This window comes from Podarcis raffonei, chromosome 1 (assembly GCF_027172205.1).
Source record: "Podarcis raffonei isolate rPodRaf1 chromosome 1, rPodRaf1.pri, whole genome shotgun sequence".
Taxonomy (NCBI): Eukaryota; Metazoa; Chordata; class Lepidosauria; order Squamata; family Lacertidae; genus Podarcis; species Podarcis raffonei.
The window spans coordinates 87,959,178-87,985,977 of NC_070602.1; the positions used below are offsets into that span (position 1 = coordinate 87,959,178).

A 26,800-nucleotide genomic window follows, 5' to 3' on the forward strand; every position below is an offset into this window, starting at 1 on the left:
TTCAGATTCACACTCGGATAATTATTGCAGTATCCACCACTTTCCTAGAGTACCACTTTCCTAGAATCTGCAGCTACACATTGGCATTCTCATCACTACTGGGGAGGAGTGAAAGGCCATGCAGAAAATTAATAAGTATTGTGATCAAAATAATAAAGAGAAACAACGGACTGTGAGATTGGAGTTAATTTAGATTCAGGATCCTAACTGGAAAATGATTGGAGAAGGTGACCAAGACTCTACAATGGAAGTCATCAAGAGTCAGGGAAATTAATCATAATTTCCTGCAAAGATAAACTGAACTTGCAGGGGGTGGGGAGTGGAAGTGTCATAGGGCTCCTGGAAAACACTGGGAAATTTCTAATAATACCCTTCAGTCTGAATTAGCACCCTGCTAATATCTTTGATGTTACTTCATAACACAATTGTTCTCTGTGGGGAGCAGGTCTTGAGCTTAGAATATTTAGCCTGGGAGCTATTTTTGTGTGTGTGAAGTTCTACAATGTAGGGAAGCAGGATTTTGGAATGCTACCATTGAATTGCTTGTGAAAACTCACAAACTGCTACGATCACACTGCTTAGATTATATGGATGGGTACCATAAGTCTAAGGCATAGAGTGGCTTTGGAAGTAACACAAAGTAACACGATGCAGACATTGAGGAACAGGAAGTGCATGGGACAGAAACTCTGCTTCCTCAGCATCCACATCACATCTAAAGCCAGTCTCAGAGGTCACTGGCAGTTTCTTCCACTCTGATCATTAGGGCTTCCCTATGCCAGCTCCAGGCTGCAGATGAGACTCCTACACACACTCTTTACAGAGGTGGATTGTAGGGTGGATGGGAAGAGGCTCCTGGGCAGAAGATCTATAGAAACCCAGTTCTTGGAATGCCCTAGTCTTGACCCACTTATGGAGCATGCAGCAGCAAGCTCATGTAAGCCTTCCCCTGAATTGTACCCCAGAGGCTGTGCATATCATTGCCCCATCCTTCCTCTCTAGGCTGAAGAAGAATTAGTAAAAGCCCAGAAAGTGTTTGAGGAGATGAACATTGATCTTCAGGAAGAACTGCCTTCACTATGGAATAGGTAAGCACATGCAGTAGTTAACAAATTGTGTTCATGGGGGATGTGGTTGGAGGGGAGGGGTAAAGATATCTTGACTGATTCTGGCCATGATGTCTTGGTCCACTTGGTTCCTTTTGCTAAGTGGAAACTCGTAAGGTTCAGTTCCACTGAGCATTATGGCTCTGCAAGTGAATAATTGGAAGAAAAGCAGCTGCCCATGTCTTCAGTAACTTATATTATGTTTTATTTTCCAGTCGTGTTGGTTTCTACGTCAACACATTCCAGAGTATCGCAGGTTTAGAAGAGAACTTCCATAAGGAAATGAGCAAGGTAACAATGGGTGACATTCTTCCTCTTCCCCCTTTGGGGACCATTGATGCTAATCTGGCTTCTCCCCCATGCCTTTCCTCATCCACTGTAAGAGAGGTGTAGCTATGTTAGCTGTTGGTGCTCAGGGATAATGGTACCACCTCCCATTGTTATTAGGGCATTTTTCCTCACTGGCATATCCCTTCATGATGTTATAGAACAGAAGTGACATGCTGGGTGGGGCCACAACATCAGCTCCATGGCTCACTATTTCTTACCAGAAGGGGAGGCTGTGGGGCAATGAGGAGGCTGGTATGATGGAAATGTCCCTCTGGAGCCAATCAGGTGCTCCTAGTAGTGTGCCAACCTCCCCACTGCTTTGTCCATCCCTCCTCTTTCCAGTAAACACCAACAACCCACTTGCCGGCAAGCTAGCATGGCAGCTCTGCCCTTACCTGACCAGCTGCTTAAGTTCCAGAGCATGACCAGAAGCTCACAGTTCAGCAGCCTTGCTGAAACGTAGCAGCTCTGCATGGGAACACCATGTCTATTTCATTGAGTTTCCCTGGGGAAGAATAGTGGGACATAAAATGCAATTAAATAAATCATCATTTCATTTGGCCCTGGTCCCTCATCCTGTCCCCACTGCATCTGTCTTTAGCTATGCCTAGTGAGTTCTTTCAGCCATCTCGTATTTTTTCTGCTTTGGAAGAATGAAGCTATTTCCATTTTACTTGTGTGAGCCCACCTGTGAGTAAGAAGCCTTGATTTATACTATTATGGCATAGTTTGTTCTGTCAAGCTGTTGAATTGGTACCAATCCATAAAAGGTTTTCGTTTAATGTCCGATGCATATAGTTACATAGGCCGTGCAGTTGCTTCAGAAAATTTAAATGCCTGCATGTGGAATGACGACTTTATATCTTCTCTTCCCCTGAATTCTGCACAAATCCCAAAATAGGGAACCAACAAGTTTAAGGTTCAAAGCAGCGAATGCAGAATAAGACAGGGCCAGACAAACTAGTAAAATGTTGCTTAGCAGTGATGCATTCATCCAACACATTTGGACAGCCTGTTACTACTCGGTAACAAGATTTTGTATCCCAATTTTCCCCCTTTTGGCAAAAGATTATGTGTGTGAAAGGTCTTTTTCCTTTGCAGTTATCTACGTTTTATTAGAGCCTGGGGGAGGTCGGTTGAATTGCTGCTGTGGCAAACACATGGCTGCCGTCACCCCTTTCCCGCCCCACGACATGAACGCTAAGTTTGGCCTAGCATCTTGTTTAGTGACAAACTGTGGTTGCATAGCAACCAAGGCTGCTGCAGTTCCAAGCAAGGCTCCTGGCTGCGGATGGGAAGAGAGAGCAGAAGGAAGGCATTAAGTCGCAATGAGGAACAAAGACCCTGTGTTGACACAAGGGCCCATAGTAGTGGAAGTATGTGATAGAAGGGGCAAAGGGGGAGAAAAGGCAGGAAACAGTAGAAACACGAGCTGAATTTGTTTCCCTAATGAGACACAGGCTTCGCTTATGCGGCACCTGTTTCTGGAAGTCAAATGATGCTCACAGGACTTGGTGCTTTCAGTTTCTGTGACCATGAATCAGTGGGAATGAATGGAAGACCATTTCCCGTAGCCTAGTTTCTGGGTTGTAATGTTATGGGTGGGGAACCTTCAACCTGTGGGCTTAATTAGGTCTACTGGAAACTTCTGTAGCACAGCTGGTCCCATCCTATAACACCAAACAGCTGATTGGTGCTTATAGGAAACCCACTGACACCTGTACTTATAGCAAGCACCAAAGTGGGACTTGTCAGAAGAGAAAGTTGCATTGCCAGCTTGAACTGAAGCCAGTGATGCAAAATACCTCTCTCTGCTGGTTTAAGCTGTGTCTGCAAATAGGTTCTGTTTTGTTTTGGGTCACCTGACATCATTATGACACCAGCCGATTGACAGGTGGGAGGCCCCACCACCTGTCAAAATGGCCTTTAGGGTATGTTTGTTGGGGGAGGGTAGAATTTGACCCACTGGCCAGATCCTGTTCCCAACCCATCCTCTAGGTTTTCATGCATTTTTTATAAGCTCTTGTACAGTGGTACCTCGGGTTACAAACTCCTCAGGTTACAAACACTTCGGGTTACAGACTCCACTAACCCGGAAGAAGTAACTCAGGTTAAGAACTTTACCTCAGGACGAGAATAGAAATCGTGTGCCGGTGGCGCAGCGGCAGCAGGAGGCCCCATTAGCTAAAGTGGTACCTCAGGTTAAGAACGGTTTCAGGTTAAGAACGGTCCTCCGGAACAAATTAAGTACGTAACCAGAGGTGCCACTGTATAAAAATTGTGAGCTTAATTCTTTCCTTTGTTGATCTTCTATTTATTCATTTTAAATTTTTTGTTTCAGCTGAACCAAAACTTGAATGATGTCCTTGTGAATCTAGACAAAGCACAGGCAACAAGCACCTATCCTGTTAAAGCTCAGCCAAGGTTAGTCATTACTATATCTAGCATTGTGGGAAGGTCGGGGCAGGTCGGTGTTTGTGTTTGTCTTATTCTCTTGACTACGGTCTCCAGTGATACACTGGTTGTTAATCTTCTACCCCGCCAGCCCAAGAATTGGCCCACTGAATGCTTTTCTTTCTGTGTGCTGTTGCAGATACGGCAGCCACTGTGAGGGCGCCATCTCCCATTGCACACCAAACATCACATGGTTCTTAACATTTGTTGACTATGGTGATTTTGTGCACTTTTAAAAAAATAGTGTGTTTTGTTCAGAAGCAACATTTTGAAAAACAGTAGTGATTGAAGGGCAGGGAGGGGTGGGGAGCATAGGAGTGGTGAGAAGCAACAAACATCTCTCATGCTTTTTATGAATGGAGTTCTCAGTTATGGTTGAAACCTCCTTTTTCTCTGCCCCTGCTCCTGTGTTTTTAACAGCTGACTGACACACAGAAATTAACCATTGAAGCTTTTCCTGGTATGTCATACAGTGGTAGGAACAGGAAATTTCTCTGTGTCAGACTGCTGTTTTAAAGGCACCAGAGCAAGTCCACTTAAAAAGGCGCCAACCTTTGGCACAATACCCTTGTCCTTGTGTCCTGTTCATACTCAGCCTGTAGCTAAACCTAAGTATGTGTACCTGAACTAATCACATATTCTTTCCCTGTTTCACCCCTGCCTTCCCCCCCTTTCCTCCCCTTCCTATGTTTTTCCTCCCTGTGTCAAATTTTAGATTGTAAGCTCCTTGGGGGCAGACACTTGTTCTCTTGTACTCTGTAAAATGCCTTGCACATTGATGGTGCTATATAAATAATAATAATAATAATAAAAATAATAATAATAAACCTTATTCTCAGCTCTGGGGCTAAAGGCTGGCCCTTTGGGCTCCTTGACTCTGTTCCTTGCAGTCCATATTATTAAAAGCTGAGGGTCCCTGTGAAACACATGTTAACACATTTGTATGTTCAGTAAAAATGGATGGGGTTCAGGAAAAAAAATTGAGTTCTACAGCCTTGAGGGATTAATATAGTTAAACTAATTGTCAGTCATTAAGATGAGAGCTGCGTAGCTAAACATACAAATCACAGGTTTTTTTGCTCTTTTTCCATTCTGCATGCAGCTGTGGCATCTAACCACACAGTGATTGCATTTAGACAATCACTATCTCATCTTAATAAGCCCACAATATTTATGAGCCTTTTTGCACATCCATCCCCTTCACACCTCCCTTTGAAGTCAATTTTCAGCAAGTTGTCTGAAATGGGAAACTGTGATTACCAGCTTTGGAACAAGGCAGGATATTAAACCAACTTTCAGCTTTGCCCCTTCTTCTCAATCTTGTCGCTGCTCTCATTGACATGGTATCTTGTTGACTCAGCCCAGAATGTTGGGTATCAGTGGCATTGTTTTGCAGTGGTTCCAATCCTATGTGCACATTCAGAGGGAGTAGCATTTGGGGTGGGCAGAAACTATACTTACCATCATTTGGAGTGCTGCAGGGCACAATTTTGTCTGTTCAACATCTATATAAAGCCAGTGGAAACGGAGATTTTGAGCATGGTGTCCTCATTTCTCCATAACATCTGTATCAGGTGTGACTGTGCGAGCCCTGGGGTAGTGTCTGGATGCAGCAGTAGGCTGTATGTAGGTCAGCAAACTGAGCTTGAATCCTAGCAAGATGGAGACTCTGTGGCTGAGTGGCCTCCCAGCTCCAAGAGATAGGTCAGTTGCCTGTTCTGGATGGGGTTGCGCTCTCTTTGAAGGATCAGGTTGCAGTCTAGGGATGCTCTTTGGTCCATCTTTGTTGCTTGAGGCTCAGATGGCCTCAGTGACTTGCAGAGTCTTTTATCAACTTTGACTGATGTGACAGCAGAGGCTGCTCATGGACTGAGATAGCTTATCCACTGCGGTCCAGGAACTGATAAACTCATGACTGGATTGCTGTAGAAGTAGGAAAACCTTTGGGTTCCTGGAGGAAAAACAATCAAGGCCACCTAGCAGTTTCTGTTTTTGCCCTAACACTTTAAGGACTCGTTCAATGACTCACTTCCCCTTTTCATTTGTAAAAGAAATCCATTGTATCTTAGAGTTTTGTTTTGAATAAACCCAGCACAGCTTATGGGCACAAATAGGAATAAGGAGGAACTGGCTAGGGTTGTGTAAATACACACACTTCTCTTTCCTCACCCTCTGCTCTTAAGGAGAAGGTAGGCCTCACTCCTTGGATGAGATGGCCTCTGGCTCTCACCCAAATGCATGAGTGATGAAGCAATTTGGGAACTTGGACTCCCAGCTGCTTTCAGTCCCACATGCTGTGTTAGCAGTAATGAGTTGAATGTGCCAAGACTGCATTAGGCAGAAGGAGAACTGTGGCTTGACTCCACCCTGCTTTGGCAAAATCAAATGGAGGTCAGTATGATATTTTAAACCCAACTGCTTTACGCTCACTCTTTTGTAGGTGCATTGAATTAAATTAAATGTAGAAGCTAAGGAAATTTTTTTAGCAGACACTAGGGAGCTCGCGGCTCTCATACTCTCAGCAATGAGCTGAGCACTTTGTGTAACCCCCAAGATGTAGAGTGCTTTCGTATCGACCATGCATGAACACAACTCTGTACAATGCTAAGTAAGAGCAATGCATAAGACAAATGAGAGGGAGAGGCTGAACACGGATACAGTTTTATCAGTATGCTTTGTTTATGCAAACAAGTACCACTCTAGATGTATCGTGCCATGAGGAAAAAGAGAGAAGATGCTAGGGCTAGCTTTTGGTCTCCAGGTGTTGTTGAACTCCATCTCCCATCATGCCTGACTGCTGGCCATGCTGGGTGAGGCTGATGGAGGTTGGAGTAGTGGTGGACCTCAGGGTTTCAAATTTCAGTGGCACCCTGTGCAATGCCAAAATTTGGTGCCTCCCCTTGTTCCATTCTAAATCATAGCTGCAGCATCCACAGTGGCACCCCCAAGGCTCAGCGTCCAGTGCAGTCAAACTGGTCCTGCTGCCCTAAATCTGCCTCTGGTTGGAGTCCTTTAAAATCTGGAGGGACACAGGTTAGCCAGCCCTGATTTAAATGTATAGGAACCCTGGAGAGAGCAATTTAGATGGACGCCTTCCATTTTAAGGTTCATTTCTTCCTCATCCTTAGGTTCATAGTGACTTCAACTCAGATGTCATTTCAACACTACAGTTTTCTCTCTGGGGACACTTTGGAAGGAGTGCTCTCATAATTGAAACAATCTTTTTATTTTGTCCTGTTGCTCTTTGCATGAGGTCTGCCAGAATGACACCAGTTTATACTTGATAATAAGTTTGAAGCTTGGGAGAAAATGGCGAGATGGTAAAAAGAGCAGGCGGTCCCTATACAATATTGTACCAACACTATGCACAACGATATGCGCAAGAATTTATTTTTAAAGTTAAAACACCCTGATATATAGTGTAACCCCCCCCCCCCAGATATGCAGATAACAGGAGATGAAAAAATTCTCAGAGCAGCCAGTAGACTAGGGGCAGCTAGCCTATGGGGCGTATATGCACACCCCACACTGCAAGAGGTTTGTTTTTTGTGCCTCTAAAATTTATTTTTTCAATAATGATAGAAGTTTTCTTTTACTGCTTCTGTGGCTCCCCTTTGTCCCCTAAATCTGCCTTAGGGGTTGGGGAACCCCCAGAACAGGTTTAGCGGGCACATGCATGAGTCATTTTGTGCACATATATCCTTCTTAGCATTCCTCTGAATTCCACCCATACATTTTACTTTACTTTATTTTTTATTTTTTTTGAAAAAAACCCCACTCCTGAGGGTTCCTGGCTGTGATTTTATGACATCAAAAGGTTTTTGTAATGCTTTCTGTTCCACTCAAATATCCTTTTTATTTAATTTTAAAATGCCACATTCACTTATACACTTTGACATGTGGCCCTTGGAACGTTGGCCATGGGCCAATGGGGCCCTCAGCCTGAAGAAGGTCAGCCATCCCTGCAGTAGACTGTGCAAAAGGCAGGAAAGTCCACCCTAAGAAACTTGTGATGGGATATGAAGGACATGAAAGTAAATACTTCTCAGGAGCTTCTGATTTCACCCAAAAACTCCCCCCCCAGTGGTTGTTCAGCCCCCTATTGGTTTGTGGGGGTAAGTTCTCCACCATCTTACGGTACAACATCACTGGTGGAATGATCACTTCGGACCTTAAGAAAATATTGCTGCATTGTTAAGGCCATGGGTGAAGATACTTTGGAAAGGACTTGCACATTTGGCAGGATGGTGGGTGGGTGCACATGGTAGGATCAATATGCCATAGGGTGATACCCTCAGGGGGTAACTCCCATGAAGTTAGAGCAAGGTTTAAAGAAGACACAAGCTTATCTTTTGTAGGCTCACACTATTGATATGTTGATTGAAAGCCAGTGGTCCTTGGCTCACTCAGCCACCTGCTGGATTGCTTAGCTTTCTAGTTTTCAACCTCTACCTTTGCCCTCCATATAACTTTGAAGTAACTTGGTAGATCAATGGTGGCAAGTAGCTTCCAAATGGAAAGCAATGAGCCATTGATCTCTCCTCTTCCTATCTCCTGAACATTCACACAGCACTTAAAAGGATATTTTTCTACTGAAAATGTCCGGCGGACTCCCTCTCTGCCAAGCTAATCAGATGCACACTGAGGGATGGCCCCATAGGTCCTCTTTGAATAAGTCTCTTCATGGTAACTATGTACATTAGCTCATGCACGGAATCTTCACCTTTCTTTCACATTGGTTGAGCCGTGTTGTAATGGACATCACTTTCGTGTGCCGTCCTCAACAGAAAGAAAACTAAACTGTTCTCCAGGCTGAGGAAAAAGATGAGCAGGTACCAGCAAGCTCCATTCCCTGCCCGCTCTGATTTGGATGTAAAAGCCAAAAGCCAGGCTGTATTCTAACAGCATTTAGTGCATTGTTAGCTTGGTGACTGAAATGGAGTTTCTGCATGATCCAAATTGCTTTGTTTTGGAATTACGGATTGCATTGGTGTTTCTGAATAATCCTAATAGCGTTTTATAAATGTTTATAACCACTTCCACCCTCCTTTGAAAGTTGGCAACAGAAGATATATGGACCTTTGTATTTCCCAAAGAATAAATGAGTATCTTGTGGTCTACTCATGTACTGCAGACCTAACTACTGGAAGTTGCTTAAGAGAGAAAATTGCAGCTGTGTGCCAAGGCCAGATTTCCTTTTAAGTGCAGGGAACTTCAGGAAAACTTGTAGTGAATCAGGACAGACATAGGTTGGGTGGGAGGAGAGATGGAAAAAATGGGAGCAGTCTTCTTCTCTCCCTCAAATCTTGTTGAAGATGAGTTTTTAGGTCTTCTGTTCTTCCTTCTTGAAAGTCTAAAGAAAAATAATCTCATATCCTTTTTTTCTTCTATATTCTGTGGCAGCTTAGAATTGTGTTTTTATTCCTCTTTCAACTGAAATTTGTCCTTTTCAGGACAGGAGCCAGTCAGTCTTTTAACCTGTTCCCTTATACTTCCTAAAAATAGTGTAGATGTTGGATGATAACGTAAGTTGGGTGGATGCTTAGGGGACATGGTGCTTGGTTGTATTGTGTTTATATACTAACTAGCTTGCTGAATTGCATGGTGGCTGGTATTACTGTGTAACTCTGAGTTTACAGAGAGAACTCTCAATTGCTTCCTTCCCACTGTGTATGTCCTTGGATAAGATCTGAGAGCTAAAAGACCTTCAACCTCCTTGCTGAAACAAGAGTCCCTGTGAGGATACATGCAAGGCAGGAGAATGGTTGAGGTGTGAGTTGGTGACCCACCTTTCATTATTGCTTTCTGCAATTCCCATATGAGACTCCCATAAACAAACAGGTTAGGGTCCCCTCTTAAAACCATGTTTCAAATATGTTTATCTAGAAGTAAGTCCTACCGGATTCAGTGGGATTTACTTCCTAGTATGAATGCTCAGCCATAGACAGGGCCTGAGCATGTGTTTCCTGTTCTGTTGCTAGAGACAGTTTTCAAACATTCTCAACGATTTCTAAATACTGAGATGACACAATGTGGTGTGGAAATCCAGCTCTTGTGATTGCTTTCCAAGAACAATGTATTTCAAAACAGCTTGTCTGCTCCAAACTTGAGCTTTATACTCATATGTTGTTTCAATATGGTCTGTTGCCCCCTATCTTGTTATGTGCCTGTAGCTATCACAGCTAACCAGTGGCTTTGGTGATTGAAATAATTATTGCGTAATATAGAGCATGGTGTGGGAGGGTGAAAGACATTGGTGGGGTTAAAGGTTGTATGCTTGATCTATTAGGGGCCCTATTATTCTTGTTGAATTCTTAGGGGATAACAGCTTACTGTATGCAAGGGCCAAACTACACGTGTTTAATACATACAGTTTGGTATTACATTATCAGGATCAAGACCACAGAATGCAAGGAGAATGAACTCTTCTTCCCCTCCCACATCACAGACCTGATGAAATCTATTCCCCATGCAGCTGTTGTTTGACATAGGAAGAAAGTTCCCATGGACATCTTCCTGTGAGAGGCAGCAGCTTATGGAGCGAGTAAATTTTTCTTGACAATTGTGGTGTGGGAGGCAAAAGTTAAATGAATACACCCCGTGTGTACTATGCCCACCCAAAAAAGCAGCTGCTGTTTGTTTTTGAAGATAACTTCTGCACCAAACTACATGATTATTGTCACACATTTTCTTGCATTAAAAGTTTGTGCTATTACAGTAATGGGGCCAGGCATCTGTTGCAAAATAATAATTTAAAAGGGTACTTTCCCTCATCCCTTAAGCCACCTCTAATAAAAAGCTCATTCAAATGTTGATATTCTCTCTCTCTCTCTCTCTCTCTCTCTCTCTCTCTCTCTCTTTCTGCAGTGATAGTACCCCAGCAAAAGCAAACAAAACCCCCTCATCTCCGCCTGATGGGACTCCCATCACCAGCCCTGAGACCAAGGCTATCAACCATGAGCCAGAGCCATCCACTTTGGAAACACCTGGGGGAGGCATCCCTAAGTCTCCATCTCAGGTAGTGAGGATTGCTGCTGCTGCTGCTGCTGTTTTTTCCTTGAGGACATACATGACAATGTCATTCATGGTTGGGTTTCCTTGGCTGCTACTCTATGGAGAGTAATGGACTTTTCTCCATTTATGTTCACCAACAGTTCTAGGCAGCGTGTATCAACTAGTCTCTCCATTTCTCTCTAATGTTGTTCTTGCCTAATCCAGTTTCTTTATCTACAAACGACAGTACTTCCTCTTCAGTAGGGATTCTATGTAGGCCAAGCTGGTCTTGCTGTGTAACAGGTATGGTACATAACTGTTCTTAAGGACAAGCAGAGGCTATAGATAAACTAAGAAAACCTGTATTGGCATGGACAACTTCTGGATCAACTGGTGGCACAGGATATCAGTTGAATCAGGAAGTAGAATATGGAAGTTAATTAGAAGTTTTTTGAAAGGCAAATGGTTTTGCTAGTTAAGAAAGGTCCATTATGAACTCTTCCATCCTCAATGGACAAGAAACAGGTAAGTGAATTGGACCAGATATAAGATAATGATACTAAGAATGACATTTTGGATATTTTTTTCTTCTTCTTCAGCATGAGATGCACTATTGCACAAAACCTGATCTGGACTTTTAAAGTGTACTGAGAGCATTTTTGGGTTGTCAGCTTTGCAGCCATAATGGCCAGTTGAAACCCACAACAATCATGCGAAGAGAACAACCTATACATTGGCAGTTAGACAGTTGTAGGCTTTATGCGAAACAGACTACCTGAAAAGTCTTTGGTATGTCCCATGGTTGCCCACGCAACTGCTGAGGATTATACGAATTGCTGAACAGCAAAGATGGCAGTTCTCTCCTAGCAAAAAAGTTACAGCAGGAAAATGTCAAATGTCAAAATATTTATATTACGTTCCAAACATTAACTTTTTACTATTGCTGGAGTTATTTTGATTTTTATCAGATGTATATACAGTGTGAGTGGCTTTTATTTGGCCTTTTCTGTGCCTATTTATCCCCAAGAGAACGGTAGGTTTGTCCTAGCAGTTAAAGCACCAAACACTATTTTGAGAATATTGCGCTTGTTAGAATGTTAACCCATGGGTGCTGAATTCTGGCTGTGGTATATCAAATGTAGGGCATGTTTCATAATATTTACTGTAACTGTAGATTTATGTAAGGGCTGCCTGTGAGAAGGAATTACAGTATAACCCTCTACATACTTTCACTGTATTCAGTGGGGCTTGGTCCCAGGTAAGTGTGTCTTGGATGGTAGCCTTAGTGTCCTAACAGAACCTAGCAGAACCATTGAAAGTGTTCTTTGTATATAGCAGTATTTTTAAATACCCACATCCTGTATTTTGAATAGGGCCCTAAACAATACGCCCCAAAGAAGAGGTGGAAATTCTGATTGGAAATATCGTAGGTTCTGAGAGTAACCTCTATCTCATCTCAGATATGTTAGGTCCAAGAAGGAGGTGGTTTGGAAAACAGTTAAAACTTGGACATATGGAAACTTGAGGTTTCAGTATAGGTGTTCTGCTATGAAAAGGAATTTACAGATGGCCTCTTGAAGTGCTCCCTGATGTACATCCTGCTCCAAACAGCTGATAGGTGGGATTTTAGGTTTTTTAAAAAAGGGTTAAGTAAGTAAAGCCCCAACTTTTACATCAGGGAGATGAATTGTACTTGCAGCACCTTCTTTCTGTGAGTGATTTCCATATCCAGTTAGGTATATGGAGTGATTTCCATATCCAGTTAGGTATACACTCTGCTGGTGTATGTATGTGATCCCAGGCATTTTGGGGGCAAGGAATTTAAGCACTGCTGACCCACAATCTATATGTTTGGGATACCAGTTGTTTCTAATTCAGACAAGAAATTCTAAGCCCCCATCCCTGCCCCCTCACAGGGTGTGCCTCTCCTTTCAGATACCTCTTCCTGGGCTTTTCACTAACCCAGTCCTAACTCCTGACTCACTATGACACACCGGCAACCACTGCTACTTGCTCTCTTTCTCTAGCTGATGAGGGGTTGGGACTCTCAGGAAAGGCAGCCCTTCTTCCTCATTGCTGCTAGTTGTTTCTTCCTTGGAGCAAACCACAGCCTCACCCTCTCAGTGCCACCTGTGTGGCTGAAAACCACTTACAACAACAAACAAAGCATGCATTAAAACCAGCCAAGACATAGTAAAATTTAAAACTCATTCATATTTTAAAAAGGAGGGTTAAAAACATTCCATCCCACAAAGGATTAAAATATTGCCTTCAGGTTTCTGGGGAAAAAAAACTCCACTTCTATCTATCCCCGCTACCCCTCCCCAAAGAAATACAAAAGAAACATGGTTTACTATAGTATCTAGAGCTGACTTTCTCAGCCTTGCGTCCCCAGATGTTCTTGAACTACAGTGTGCATCATCTCTGACCACTGGCCTTGCTGGCTAGGGATGATGGGAGTTGTAGTCCCTGGGGAGCCAAAGTTGAGAAAGACTGATCTAGGGAACTTGCCAAGGTAGTGCATTAACAGAAAATACACATGGTGAATGCTGCCATCAGCTGGTGGTTCTTTTTCAGTGCATAGTTCAGCTAATCATTGCAGGTTGGTTGTTTCATTTATTATGCTCATACATCAGAGACAGATCCTAATGGGCATAAAACAGTATTTTTAAACCAGCAGATGGGCACATTAATTTTCCCAGAATATTTTTAAAATGAAATATAAGCATGCAGTAGTAAAGGCATTTCAGCAGGAAATCTATAATTCACTAAGAAGCATTCCTGACAAACCCTCTTCCACAGTTCAGTGGTTTATACTTGCAGATAAATGACTAAGTTGGGTGTGTTGAGGAAGAAGTGACATCTGGAACTTTAATGTGAGTTTTTGAAAGAAGATTTGACAATGTTGACACACTGGAGTTTAGCTAAGCACTAATCAGCTCAGCAATGAGTTGCTCTTAACCCCACCTCCTCATGCAAACAGCACCAAATATTTTTAAAATGCAGTCAGCTTCCTGCTCTATACCTAAGAGTTCTTTTGTGCATTATTGTGTAATGAGAGATACAATATTTTTCTCCTAAAATCAGCATTCTTGTCTGTTGCTAGCTCTCTCACCTGCCCATGAAATCTTGAGTTGTGCAGGTGGAAATAAGTTTATATAGAAAGTTATAGGAAGGATCCACCATTAAAACATAAAGCAACATTAGATTTTTTTTTTAGAGGCACATAAAAGTAGACGGTGCACGTGAATAAATGAAAAATACAACCTATTGCCTAACAAAATCAAATTTTAAAAGTTAAAGTGCAAGCCAAAGTACAGACCTCAGGGGGAAAGAAATAAGCTATGTCCAGATGGTGTGGCAGAATGTAGGGGAAGGTGGAAAATCCACTTCCGTAAAGGGAAACTTCTTGAACTCTAAAGGAACGAGTTGACAGCACTGTCTCAAAGTTAGATAATCTGCCTGTCACTGCAATATTGTATGAATAAGAATTGATCACTTGCATGCTGAAGGTGTGTTCTTGTTGGAAATCTAGAATGACTTCACTGGACACATTATTATTATTAAGTTCTCCAAATGAATGTAGCAGCATTTGAAGAGGGCATGTGAGGAAACTTAAGCCTATTGGTCTTCTTCTAGATGATATGCCCCCTTCTCCAGAACTGTGGAAGACACATTCCTCAGCTGCAGCCAAAAGACTGCCCTATTGAGAAGACATGGTTTCCATTTGATTTTTAGATCTCAGTAGGTGCTGAAAAAGTGCTTGTTAGGTAGTGCGGAGGAAGGCATAACACTACTTTCCAGAGTTTTAAAAAGCATGAGTAGGGTGTGTGAGAGGGAAGATTGCAGTGCAGATAAACACCCATGTTGCCTCATGAAATCAGGCAGTGGTCTTTCCCAAGAGTGCTGAGCCCTGGGCATGCCAGTTCTTTCTATACTGAAAGCCAAAATGTAGGTTGTGTCTGTTGTTGTTAATAATGGATGTGTCCATTTCTAAAAACCCACTAAAAACTTTCTCCCATGTCCCCAACCCCCAATTTCAGAAGCCTAATTTAGATTCCCTTCCACCAGTTATATTTAGTGTGTTGCTATTGTTAAAGCAATTAGGAGCATTACATTAGTCTTGACATTCTGCTGCCATTTGCTTGGAGATCTTCTAGTTGATCTGAAATTACCTTCTGCATGTGCTGGAATTTCTGCAGCTTTTGATTATCAGCCAGCTGATAAACATATGTATGAAATGGCAGCACCATCTTGTGCATTAAATGTAGGTCTGCAGTTAAAAGAGTTACACCCAGAGATAAGCCACTGTGTTACAAGAAGCACTAAAAAGCAAAGTGTGTGAATCACGTGACTCTGTTATTTTTGCCACTTTTGTGACCTGTGAAACTAGCCAGATTGGCTGTTGAAGACCCCAGTATGTAGTTTAGCTTGCTCATGCTTAATTGTCCTCAACACTTCGGAAAACTAGATCTTTTCTGCCAGGCAGGGGCAGCATGACAAGTGTTTTGCACAATATTTTGACTGGGAAGCATTTTTTGAATGGTCAAGTAGCACAACACAATTGAAAACCAACCTACTGCTCTGATATTGCACCTAGAAATGAGACGCATTCCAGCTAATTTAGGTTTCTTAGTATGTTTGGTTGAAAGCATGACACCAAGTGAGCATCTGAGAAAGGAGATGGAAGAGAAGAAAATCTTGACGTAACCAATCCAGATGGTACGGCCCCCAAGTATGGCCTATGATGTTAAAGAAAAATAAGAGTCGCAATGTAACTTGTCGTAGGAGAATATGGATTCCCAGACCAGCATAATTTTTACTCTTGTGACATTTATTTCACAGGAATGCTGTGACTCCAAAAAGAATTGGACCCTGATTTATTTTGGTTTGTATCTCAGCCATATTTAGGATGCCTTTGTGATGCTGAATCAAGGTCACTTATAAAGAATGGGTTTAATATATTGGGAAGCCTGTTTTTAGGAATCAGTAAAGCTGGCTTGGGTATCTTCTTTCTCTGTAGGCAGACAGGTACTGCTGCCACGAGTAATGCTGCTGTCTCTCCTGGCTCCTCAGCACTTTTTTTTTTGTAGTATGTAAACTCCCTCCTTGTCCTCCAGAAGGTTGCACAGACTCTAATTAGGTATGCATGACCTATCTTATGCATATTAATTGTGTTACACTTCTCCTCTGCAGAAGGGAGACCTGCCCACGACTGAAGTGTAACTAATGATGCGAAGCCTTCTTTTGGAAGTGTGTGATTGTTTCTCCTTCCTCCCATGTGTGGACAACCCCCCTAGACCTCCTTCCCCTCTAGTTGTGTGTGTGTTTTGTATTTAGTTTTTGCTAACCTGGTTCCTGTCTCTGGTTTTTTGGGTGTTGCTGTCTGTGCCGTCGCCATGTGTTCGCTTGCATGCAGTTGCGGAAAGGTCCTCCCGTGCCGCCACCTCCAAAACTCACTCCGTCCAAGGAGATGAAGCAGGAGAACATCATCAACCTGTTTGATGACAATTTTGTCCCAGAGATCAGTGTGACAACCCCCTCACAGGTTAGCTTCTCCTTCTTCCCTGCCCTCCCTTGTCCCTTCCTCTATCCGCTTGACCTTCACCTAATTTTTTTTTTTTTTGGTCCTTTCCTTATTAGAGGTGTCAGGCCATGAAAACTGCTCAGTGCGTGAATGTACGGGGGGCCCAATGTGATTTGAACCGGGCAAAAGGGCCAGTGAGTTTTCCCACTACATATTATTGGCTCAGAAACTGTGTCTGAGGTAGATGGAGGCAGAATACGTGGAGAGGTTCCATTATTTTCCAATGTCTTTCATCAAGGCCATGGAGATCAAACCTATTTCTCCCCAGCTAAATAGGAGAGTGAGGCAGGAAGGCATTATTGTTTCAGGACATTGTGTACCCATACACCCACACCCACACCCACACACCCTCATGTGAAGTGGTCCCAGTTCTGCAGCCAAGTGGAGGAAATGAGATTTGGATCAAGGGCATCCATCCCCACCCTTTAGAACAAGCTTTTCTCCTGAGGCCCACATTCCTTTCTGGGGAGCTTTTTGGGGGGCCTGGGCAAAAGTGGATGGAGCACAGAATCTAGGGTAAAGTTTAGAAGCTCTGCCCACATAATTTTTCTTAGAGTGAGGAGGAATTGTCTGGATGGGGCACCCTTCATAACTGGGTGCTAGCATGGTCACCCTGGCTCGTACCTTACTTCCCCTCACATGGTTGGGGGATTAAGAATTGTGAGATTCTTAAATATATGAATGTGGGCTATGCCTCACAGTGGTAACTTGAAACACCTGTGTGGTTTTAGCTGCCTCCAAGAAAGAAGTGCTTTCTTTTCTTATTGATAAGAGTCTGAGAGACAGATGGGTTTTGTGTTAGTGACTTTGGATGCTTTCATGCATCAACCCTAGACAGGTCATTCTTGGCCCTGGGCCTGCACTTAATATTTTTTAAAGTCACTAGCATCTGCCACCTCTTCAGAGTCTCATGGCCTCTCAAGCTACAATTGTAAAGCTTGAGAAACTGATTGAAAACAAAGTATTCTACTGTAGCTAATTGCCTGAGGTAGTGACTAGGCAAATGGATGATATCCACCACATTGTCCCTTCCCAGGGATGATTTAATTCTAGCCCTTGTGATGGAAGAAGGAAGAAACAACAGCCTGACCAGTTTTCTGGCTACATTCTCACAACTTGCATCATCATCATCAACAACAACATTGTGATGTATAATTTTTTTCCATTATTCATAAAAAAATGACACCTCTAGCAGTTCTGTTTCCTGATTCCGCTCTTCCTTCCCTACCTCAGCGCGGTGGCCTGCGGCTTTTACCTCTTCCTCCTGTTCGACGGCCGAAACATTGCGTGAGGGGCCTGGAGTTGGGAGAAAAGGCAAGTGTAGGCCACAAGTTACAAGGGTTGTGCGATTACCTCACAGTTGTGAGGATACAGGTCATAGTTCTACAACAGATTAGGATTCCTTATTGAGGGTGGGGAGCAAAGGAAGATATTAAGATGCCACTTAGCTAGCTTTAAACCTGATTTTTTAAAAAATAAAATAAAATAAAAAGTAGGTCTTTGTCATTGCCAGAAACATTTATTGGAATGTTCTGAAACAAATTAACACAGAAATGAACACCAAGTGTGGATTTCTGTCTGGCCATTTAGTAGCAACCATACATATATGGGCCAGTTCTAGTAGAACAGGGTGTGGAGCTCTTTGGAAATGATGGGAGTTGGAGTCCAAAACATCTGGAGGGCTTCTGGTTCCTCACCCCTGCAAGGGTGGAAACAAAAATCAACAGATCACAATATATCTCTCCATCAGGACTTGATTTTAATAGGTAAGGGGGATGTTTATGTGTGGAAACCTCTTGAGAGATGACCAAAGGGAAGGTTCAGAAGTAAAGGAACTACAAGGGAAAAAAGAGGACCCTGTAGGGGGAAAAAGGCTTGTAGTACAAAATAAAAGAGGTTGTTGGGAGTAGTGTGTGGGAGTAGTGATTTGTTTACATTTGAGAGAGAGAAATAAATGAGCCTGTCTAGGAGATCTTAGACTAAGGGACTTTTGGAAGAATGCCTGTGGAAAAACACCTGTAGAAAAATGTTATGTGAAAATGCAAAATCAATGATGAGCACAAGGTAGAATTAGTCTCACCATGAGGTACTGCGAGATTATTGTTTCATGTGGCAGGTTCTGAACAGCATTAGAAGCTATCCAAATTGTTCTTAATTTAGTATAATTTTAATGAGGTGGGAGAATGGAATTTGAAGCAGAAAATTCTTAAATGCACTGCTAGCCATGCAAAAAGGATCTCACCACCTGTTAGTGGCACTTTTCTTTCTTTCTCAAAATCCTGATATGTAGGCGGTGTGGTTTTAAAGAGGTTAATCGTTAGTAACATGCAATAGGCCGAATTTATAGCTTCAGTGAAACGTACCAACAAGCATTGCCTTTTCTTTTTGATTTTTCTTCCTAAAGACAAGAGCTCAGAGATAGCAGTGGATACCATGGGGAGCTAGGAAGGAGAGCAGAGGCTTTGCATTAATGGGAAAGCAGAGACTAAAAGTGAGAAGAGTTGCACTTTGTAGAGTCGTTTGGTCAAGGGAACCAAGGGGCTGCCTTCAGTGTAGGAATTCTGTCTGTATATCCCCCGTTCATTTTGTTATCTGAGAAAGCCGTGGGCCACTGAGCAACCTCCCATCCTTGTCCACACCTATCTTTTCCTTGTAGCATGCCTCAACAACTCTTACACCATGTTTTATATCATACGTTTCTGTGTAAAAACACTTGCCTAAACAGAGCATTCAGCTTGGGATGCATCCAGCGTGGAGGACACCTGGCATGTACAGGTTTCAAATGGATGGGTTTGAGTCCTAGATCAGAAACCATAGGGGAAAACCTATGATCAATGTATTTCATGTACTATATGTGATTTTTTCTGTGTGTGTGTGTGTTGGGCTAATTATTTGGGAGGAGAGGGAGGGCAAGCTAACAAGAAAGAGGAACCCTCGGCACATGGTGCAGGTAACTCTGGGGTGACAGGTAAGCTTCTAGCATGGCTGTACCCTTTTGACCTGAATTGTTTTTTAGTCAAGCACAGAAAATGAATACCTAGAAGGTCTTGCTTCAGTGGTATTCTACATAAGAAATACTTAGGTGATCTGCTGTGAGTATTGTGTAACCTTTTAAAATCCAAATCTATTGGAGTTGAGATTATGAGGCAGAAAACCGCCTTCATTGAAAGCTTGTTCTGATATTGGTAGGAACTAGTGAATGACACAAAAAAGTTAAAGTTGAAATATAAACTGCTGCTGCTTGGAAACTGTGTGGAAAAGAATGTGCTAGAAGTTTCTCTCTTGAAAGTATGTGGATATATCAAACTGATAAAGGGTTTTGCTTGGAAACAGCAGCAATTTAGTTTTCCTCAGTTGGTGCATTTACGTTAGTTTTCACCAGATATCCTAATAATTCAGAAATGTTTACTGCTGTGCCTTGGTTTGGTTCAGAAAGGTTATATTGCATTACAGTGGTGCCCCGCAAGACGAATGCCTCGCAAAACGAAAAACGCGCAAGACGAAAGGGTTTTTCAGTTTTTGCGTCGCTTCGCAAGACGATTTTCCCTATGGGCTTGCTTCGCAAGACATTTCGTTTTTCTTAAAGCCGCTAAGCCGTTAATAGCCTCTAAGCCGCGCAAACCGCTTTCACTGCCAATCTATCTATGCGGCAGCGGGGAATCTAATAGTAATAGCAATCGATACATTATTAGCGTCCGGAAACACAGCCGGTGGTGATGCTGCCCCGCGCCGCTTCCAAAAGTTCCTAGGCTTCAGCCTTAGAACTGGGAGGGGACCTGGCGGCGACACCCGGCTCGGGGTGGGATTTCCCCGTCTGCGCTCTTAGCATGCGCAGCGACCGCTAGATCCCGAGGACGGCAGACTGGGCAGGGGGGGGGACATGAAAAGTTTTGCCTGCCTGAGGAAGCGGGGGAGATGATCCCTGTCAAGGGAAGAAGGGGGCACCCATTTGCCAGCAGCCGGTGCCCCCGAACCGAGGCTGAGGGTGGCGCCATCGCCTGTCAAAGTGACCGCAAAGGCGAGCTCCGGTCGCGCGGCCGAGGGAAGCCCCGCTGTGGGTCGTCCAAAGTCAGCCCGAGCACGCCACTCACCTAAAAGGCACGGAGAGACGGAGGGAGCGCACGAGGATCCCGGTGCAGAGGAGGCTCCTGCAGCAAAATAAAGGCAGTCGGCAGCCGGAGGGCTCCAGGACCCGGAGCTGCGGCGGGGCCGTCGATGGCATTGCCGGAGACTTCTCCCTCTGGGCCTCGCTCTCTCCGCCTTCGCCGCCGCTTGCCCTGCCTGCGATCGGCCGGGCTCATCGCTCCGCTCTGCAGAGCGCTGCGCAAAGGCGCGGCGGAACAGGTGTCCGGGGACGCTTTGGCTGAGCGTGCCCCGGGAGCACATGGCCCAAAGACCTCTGCTCCAAGCCGAAGGCTCCGATTTGCCGGGCAACGCTGTGTTGCAGCTCGGGAAATCCCGCCGGAGCGCCGGGATGGAGTTCACGGACTGTCGCCCGGCATAAATCAACCACTCCGCTCTGCAGAGCGCTGCGCAAAGGCGCGGCGGGACAGGTGTCCAGGGACGCTTTGGCTGAGCGCGCCCCGGGATCGGAGGTGCGGGGTGCTTGCTGCAGATCTTATCTTCCGGGGTCGCTGGGATGGCGGCGGTCGGGGCTTGTGTTATGTAAGCGCTTCAGGAGGGACTGCTTAAGAGGCCGGACGAGGCTTATGCAATGGCCAGATGCTCTCTAGGGGTTGAGGCTTGCAGTTGCAGGAACGAGTTTATACCTGTAGCCGCTAAGCCGCTAATAGCCGCTTCGCAAGACGAAAAAACCCGCAAGACGAAGAGACTCGCGGAACGGATTAATTTCGTCTTGCGAGGCACCACTGTACTTTGCCTTAGGACCAGAAGAACTATCAAAGAAGTTGCTGAAATATTTGGACAGAGCTCCTTTCAGAAACAGCAAGCTGGGAAAAAAGGGGTGCCTTGTAAATCATCTTTTTAGGAATATGGACATTAGTCAAAATTTGCTGCCACTGATGTTCTAATTTGCAACCCCAATAGAATTGCTTCTAGTTAATAAGATACCCTCCTGACTAAAACGGGACCTTTTGGCTAGATATATAAATTGAAATGTATATCATAGAGAACTGGAATAATTTATTAATATTGGAAATAATGTCCAAATATGGAAAGCATTAGAATATGGGCAGGGGAAACAGATTGCAAAAGCTAAGATCTTAAACAAGGAATCTACTGTGTTTCTGACTATGATGATACAGATTTGCTGCTGTGAGGCTCATAGAGAGGCTTCCACTGAAAATGCTTTGCACATCATGCATAGTTTCCTTCTTTTAAGAAGTGCCTAAAGTAGTGGCCTAGCTGTGCTGAAAGTTGCATGTGCAAGTATCTTGGGTAGGATTTAGGGACCCTGTCTGGAAAGATCACAGGTGATGGTGACCTCAAGAAGATCCCTGATAAATAAGATGGATGGTAACACGAAAACTGCTCAGGCTCTGTGGAATACTGATGCTTTGTTTTCACGGCTGCGTTTCTGCAAAAGTGTTGAGCGTATTGTGGCCACTGGACACATGTGAGCATTCATTGCTTGTACCATAGAGTTGTATGCATCTTTTTTTGCACCTTCAGCTCCTGGGTAACACCTTCTGCATACCAGCCTGCATCCTATACCTGACTAATACGCAATACTGCTTTTCTTCCTTAATGCTGCAAGTTTGATGCCCCTGGGCCCTTCCAGGAGGGAGCCAGCCTGTTGGATTTTGATTTTGATCCCATTAAACCTGATAACAGCCCTGTAGGGAAGTCGCCTACGCCTGCTGCCCAGGTTGGTTTACTGCTGCCATTCCTTCATGAAATGTTAGATAATATAGACCTCATCAGTCATGATGGGGATGGGTGTGTATGTATGTATTCATAGCAACAGAAGTACATGTGGAGATTTACAAAATGTATCTACAGAGTCTCACATGACTCTTCCTGATGGTTTGCATTAATAACCGTAGCTTATGCTTTTTAGGTGTTTCATGTACACTAACTTGGTAATTCTTAGAATAATCTTGTAGAGCAGCCCAGTGTTGTTTATACTACACTGCTGATCAGGGAGCTGAGACTTGAAGAGATTGACTTGCCTAAGACCATCTAGGAGTCCATGACTGAGTTGAGATTTGAACCACAGATTTCCTGCAATCAGTTATGAGTCAACCTTGGTAGGCTTCTCGTTGCCTTGTTGCCATTATTATTATTATTTCGACTGGGAAAGTAATCTGTGGATTCTGTACACATAATACATAATATCCAGTAGGTAACTGCATTCTGCAGCTGAGTTTCTCCTTCAGGTACCTAGCATATCAGAAGTCTGCTCCACAGAGCTTTCAGTGTGGCTGCTCCTCTTCTACTTTCTAAAAAAACAACTGAATACATTTTTTGTTTTGACGAATTTTTCCAGCTGGATGTAAAAAGGTCTCCTTTCATATTGTTTTTAAACCGTTCTGCACCTGAAGTTTTGTAGTGTTCTAAAACTAATTTTTAGCTGTTTTATGGTATATTTGTAAATTGCCTTCAGTTGCATGCAAAAGGTAATTAATTAATTTAATCAATGGCTCTCCTACAGCACATTATCTGCTGAGCCTGTTTAGCTTCACAGGAATCCACCCTCATCTGGCAGATGCAGAAATTGTGACGTCGTGAGATGAAAATTGGCCATCTCGTGCAGTGTAAATTAGTAGCAGCTAGATTAAAGAACATGTGGGATGAAATGGATAATTCAAAATATCACACAATAAGCTTGCATTAATGTCAATGAATGGTATATTATTAAATGTGGTATCCAGTGCTGGACCTGAGCGGGAGGCAGTTTATGGTGTGTTACTCTCCTCTTCAAATCCCTTCCAGAGTAGGGATTTTTGTGTGTTTCAGCATGTGTGTATGTTACTGATAGTGTAGCAGGCTCCTACAGGGAGAGCGAGGGTCATTGAAAATTGCCTCCCTCTCTCTTCCGCTGATGGATATCTTCGTTGGAGGAATCCTCTGGGTGGTCCAAGGAGACTTTGTATGTTTGCACTTTCTGTGTTGGCTGAATTAATGATGTCTCAATGTGTTTTTATTCCTGTTGCTCTTTGCTATGCTTAGTCTTTGCCTTGGGATTTATGGGAGGTAAGATTTCTATTAATATAGCTTTCAGTGCAATAAATTCTACTATGTGGTGCTTGGCATGTGTGAGTACTTCCTTCTGTCATTATCATGCAAAGATGATTATTCTTGTCTTGACCTCCTGTTCTCATCCTCTTCAGTGCTATGAACTAAAGTGGTGTGGTACAGTTGCAACCTCTTCTGCCCTTTGTCTGTCACGCTGAGAAGAAGTCTCCATCCCCTGTGCTTTGATATTGCCTATTATTAATGGCATTGACTGAAGCACAAACCTTCTTGCTGCAATAATTGTAGACCTTGCTGCTACTTTTTACCTTGTCAAAAAACAAACAAACCCCTGCATGCCATTTCCTACCTCTCGATTGTGTAGTATGCATACTTCTCAACTACCACCAAACAATTCCTTATTCTATACATATATTTAGTATAATGCTGTGCTTGCTGATTTGCTGCTGTGGTTCACTAATAACAGAGATTGGAGATCTCTCCAGTACTGCTGGAGAAATGAACCTTTCCTCCTTTCTTATTATGCTGCCAGATATTACACTGTAATAAATCAGTTTAAAAAGCCAATGGCTTGTAGTTTCCAGACTTTCTTCATAACATTTTGGGCATGTTGAGATATATAGCTTTGCTTGCGTCCACCTGCTAGCAAGTAACCTTTATTCTTTGCTTTTGTGCATTTCCTGATGTCTTTATTAATTCTATATCTTCACAGGAGGATACTTCTTACGTTCTAAGTTAAAATTTAAGTTTACTCATTTGGCTTACTTTATCTGCCATCAGATGTCTTTTGAGGTGTGATTGGCCTTTAAAAAGAATTGGCCTACACTGGTTTCCCATTGTAAATTCATCAAATTGTCTCAAGAAGTTGACTCCCTTGTCTTTCCTGACCCAAGAACCTTCACTATTACTTCTTCCTAAGCATTTTCTCTGCTGTTTTCCCTCCCTTTCCTCCTCATGTAAAGGTTTAGTGAATAGATTGTGTCCTCAGGATAGGTAGCCATTAGATTTAGATCAACCACCCCAGAAAAATGGTGCGCTGGGGAAACAAGCACCATATTTCTTCAAACAAATGTGTATGAATCTCCCCACCTTCCATTGTTTTCCATTATTTTCCTTCAATGAATATATATATTCATTGAAAATATATATTATCACACAGCAGGGTTTAACTGCACCAAAACATATAGCAGTCCAGTGAGTAAAGAATTGCTAGCTCAACCACCAAATTATCTGATTTAAATCTAAACATCATTGAGTACTGTATTACCAAAACTTCAGTGCAAGGGAAGTGCAAGTTGACTCATTTCATTCTGTATAAAAGCAACACAGAGAAGCTAGACAGCCCCCCAAATAAAGAAGTATGACAAGTCTCACCTTAGTTAAAATTACTCAACAGAAGTTCTGCTGCTGATTCAGTAGCTTGCCACCCTAGTTAAAAAGCTTATTAAGCCCGACAGAAGGCATTGTTGTTCAAAATGTATTGTCAATAAAGCCAACCATTAAAGGCAGGAAGTGAGAAAAAGAATTGTAAGCTACTTGTGTGGGGTACTGTGGCCTGGCACCTTTCTGTGCAGTTGAGAGCAGCCTGATCAGATGAGAGGTTGCAGTGGACTACCCATGTAGCTGTGCCTGAGCAACTATGGTTGTTGAATGGAAAGCCAGTGTGCTGTGGCCTCTCTTGCCCAGTCATAGTGTATGTACAACTACTCCAGAAAAATGGTGCAATTTGGAAACAAGCACCATATTTCTTCAAACAAATGTGATCTATATTTTCCTAGCTTTAGTTGTGGTATAGGATGTTAAATGCCTACCCTAAAGTAGATAGAGATTATGAACCACCAATGTTTTGCTTCTCTCTGAACTGCAACCTTTAACCTAAGACATCTGCTGTTATTTGCTCTGCTTGCTTTTGTAATATCCTTATGTCATGCTGACGGCGTGCTTCTGTAGTTATTGCTGAAACCATTATTGGCTGAACAATTCATTAAATTTCAGATTCAAAATATAGATGTTTTTAAGTGGAACGGTTTTCCATGAAAGGTCATGTAATCCATGCTGATATTATCACTGTATGTAGTTTGCTTCTTGTCAGGAACTACCTTTAAGTCTATCTAGCAGTGTTTTGTTGCTAGTTAAGCATTTACCTAAAAACAAATACATTTATGGTCGTTCCTTCTTTAAACCCCTGCTCCCACCCTCTGCCAGCAATGGTTATTCTTTAATATATTTTTTAAAGGACTTAATCACCTTCCCCCCAGGAGCCATCCAAAATTATGGCACATTTGACTCTTACCTGTTCAACAGTTCTATTTACCCTGAGATTACCGCATTTTTCGCTCTATAAGACGCACCCGACCACAAGACGCACCTAGTTTTTGGAGGAGGAAAACAAGAAAAAAAAATCTGTGCAGTGAAAGCAGCAATCCTTCTTGCTGTTCTTGCTTCTGTGATAGCTGTGCAGCCTGCATTCACTCCATAAGACGCACACACATTTCCCCTTACTTTTTAGGAGGGAAAAAGTGAGTCATATAGAGCAAAAAATATGGTATTTCATTGTCTACTCTGTCTTACTTCTCACTGCACTCTTCTCATTTTTGTATCTTCATGTAACCATGCCTACGACTATCTCCTCCCATCTCTGTTTCTCTCTCCTCCCTCCTTCAAATTCCACCCATCAGCCGGAAAAGACTCCATCTAGCAGCGTTCAATCTATGGATCAGTTTCCGGCCGATAATCCTAGCAATAGTGCGTTCGAGGTGGACTGGCCTGACCAGCCCACTGAGACTAAGATCAGCCAAGTAAGTGAAAGTATTTGAAGTGATCATACATTTGAAATTGTCTTGTTCTGGCTGGTGTGCTCTAGCACAAGCCTGACTCAGTTGTTATTCTTTGGAATGCATTAGGCCGGGGCAAATTTATGACCTCTTGCACCCAGCACTCTTCCAAAGGAATTAGAATTTACCCATTCCCTAGGCACAATAGTAAAGCACATCTCCTTAACCGTTTATCTGGACTGGGGGGAAACTGATGTGGTCTGGTGACTAAAAGTAATAACTTGGCACGGAAATTCTAGAATTATTTTATCACTGGTTTTAGGGATTGGTGAGCAGCCGTGTACCCATAATAGAGATGCATTGCATCCCTTGAGTTTTTGAAGCTGAATGTTCAGAAAACA

At 43.1% G+C, this 26,800-nt stretch overlaps 1 protein-coding gene across 17 annotated transcripts in view; it reads left to right on the forward strand.

Moving 5' to 3' along the window:
- BIN1 (bridging integrator 1) overlaps nucleotides 1-26,800 on the forward strand; it is a 122,328-nt gene that overhangs the window by 79,154 nt on the left and 16,374 nt on the right. For 3 of the 17 annotated variants that reach the window (XM_053402703.1, XM_053402722.1, XM_053402765.1), the window contains 9 exons: nucleotides 1,003-1,088; nucleotides 1,322-1,397; nucleotides 3,778-3,860; nucleotides 8,678-8,722; nucleotides 10,758-10,908; nucleotides 16,303-16,431; nucleotides 22,187-22,297; nucleotides 23,602-23,625; nucleotides 26,304-26,423. In XM_053402703.1, coding sequence (XP_053258678.1) covers nucleotides 1,003-1,088; nucleotides 1,322-1,397; nucleotides 3,778-3,860; nucleotides 8,678-8,722; nucleotides 10,758-10,908; nucleotides 16,303-16,431; nucleotides 22,187-22,297; nucleotides 23,602-23,625; nucleotides 26,304-26,423 — 825 coding nt within the window. Of the gene's footprint in view, nucleotides 1-1,002; nucleotides 1,089-1,321; nucleotides 1,398-3,777; nucleotides 3,861-8,677; nucleotides 8,723-10,757; nucleotides 10,909-16,302; nucleotides 16,432-17,703; nucleotides 17,785-22,186; nucleotides 22,298-23,601; nucleotides 23,626-26,303; nucleotides 26,424-26,800 lie in introns of all 17 variants that reach the window. The other 14 variants (XM_053402717.1, XM_053402751.1, XM_053402815.1 and 11 more) reach the window with 12 other exon arrangements.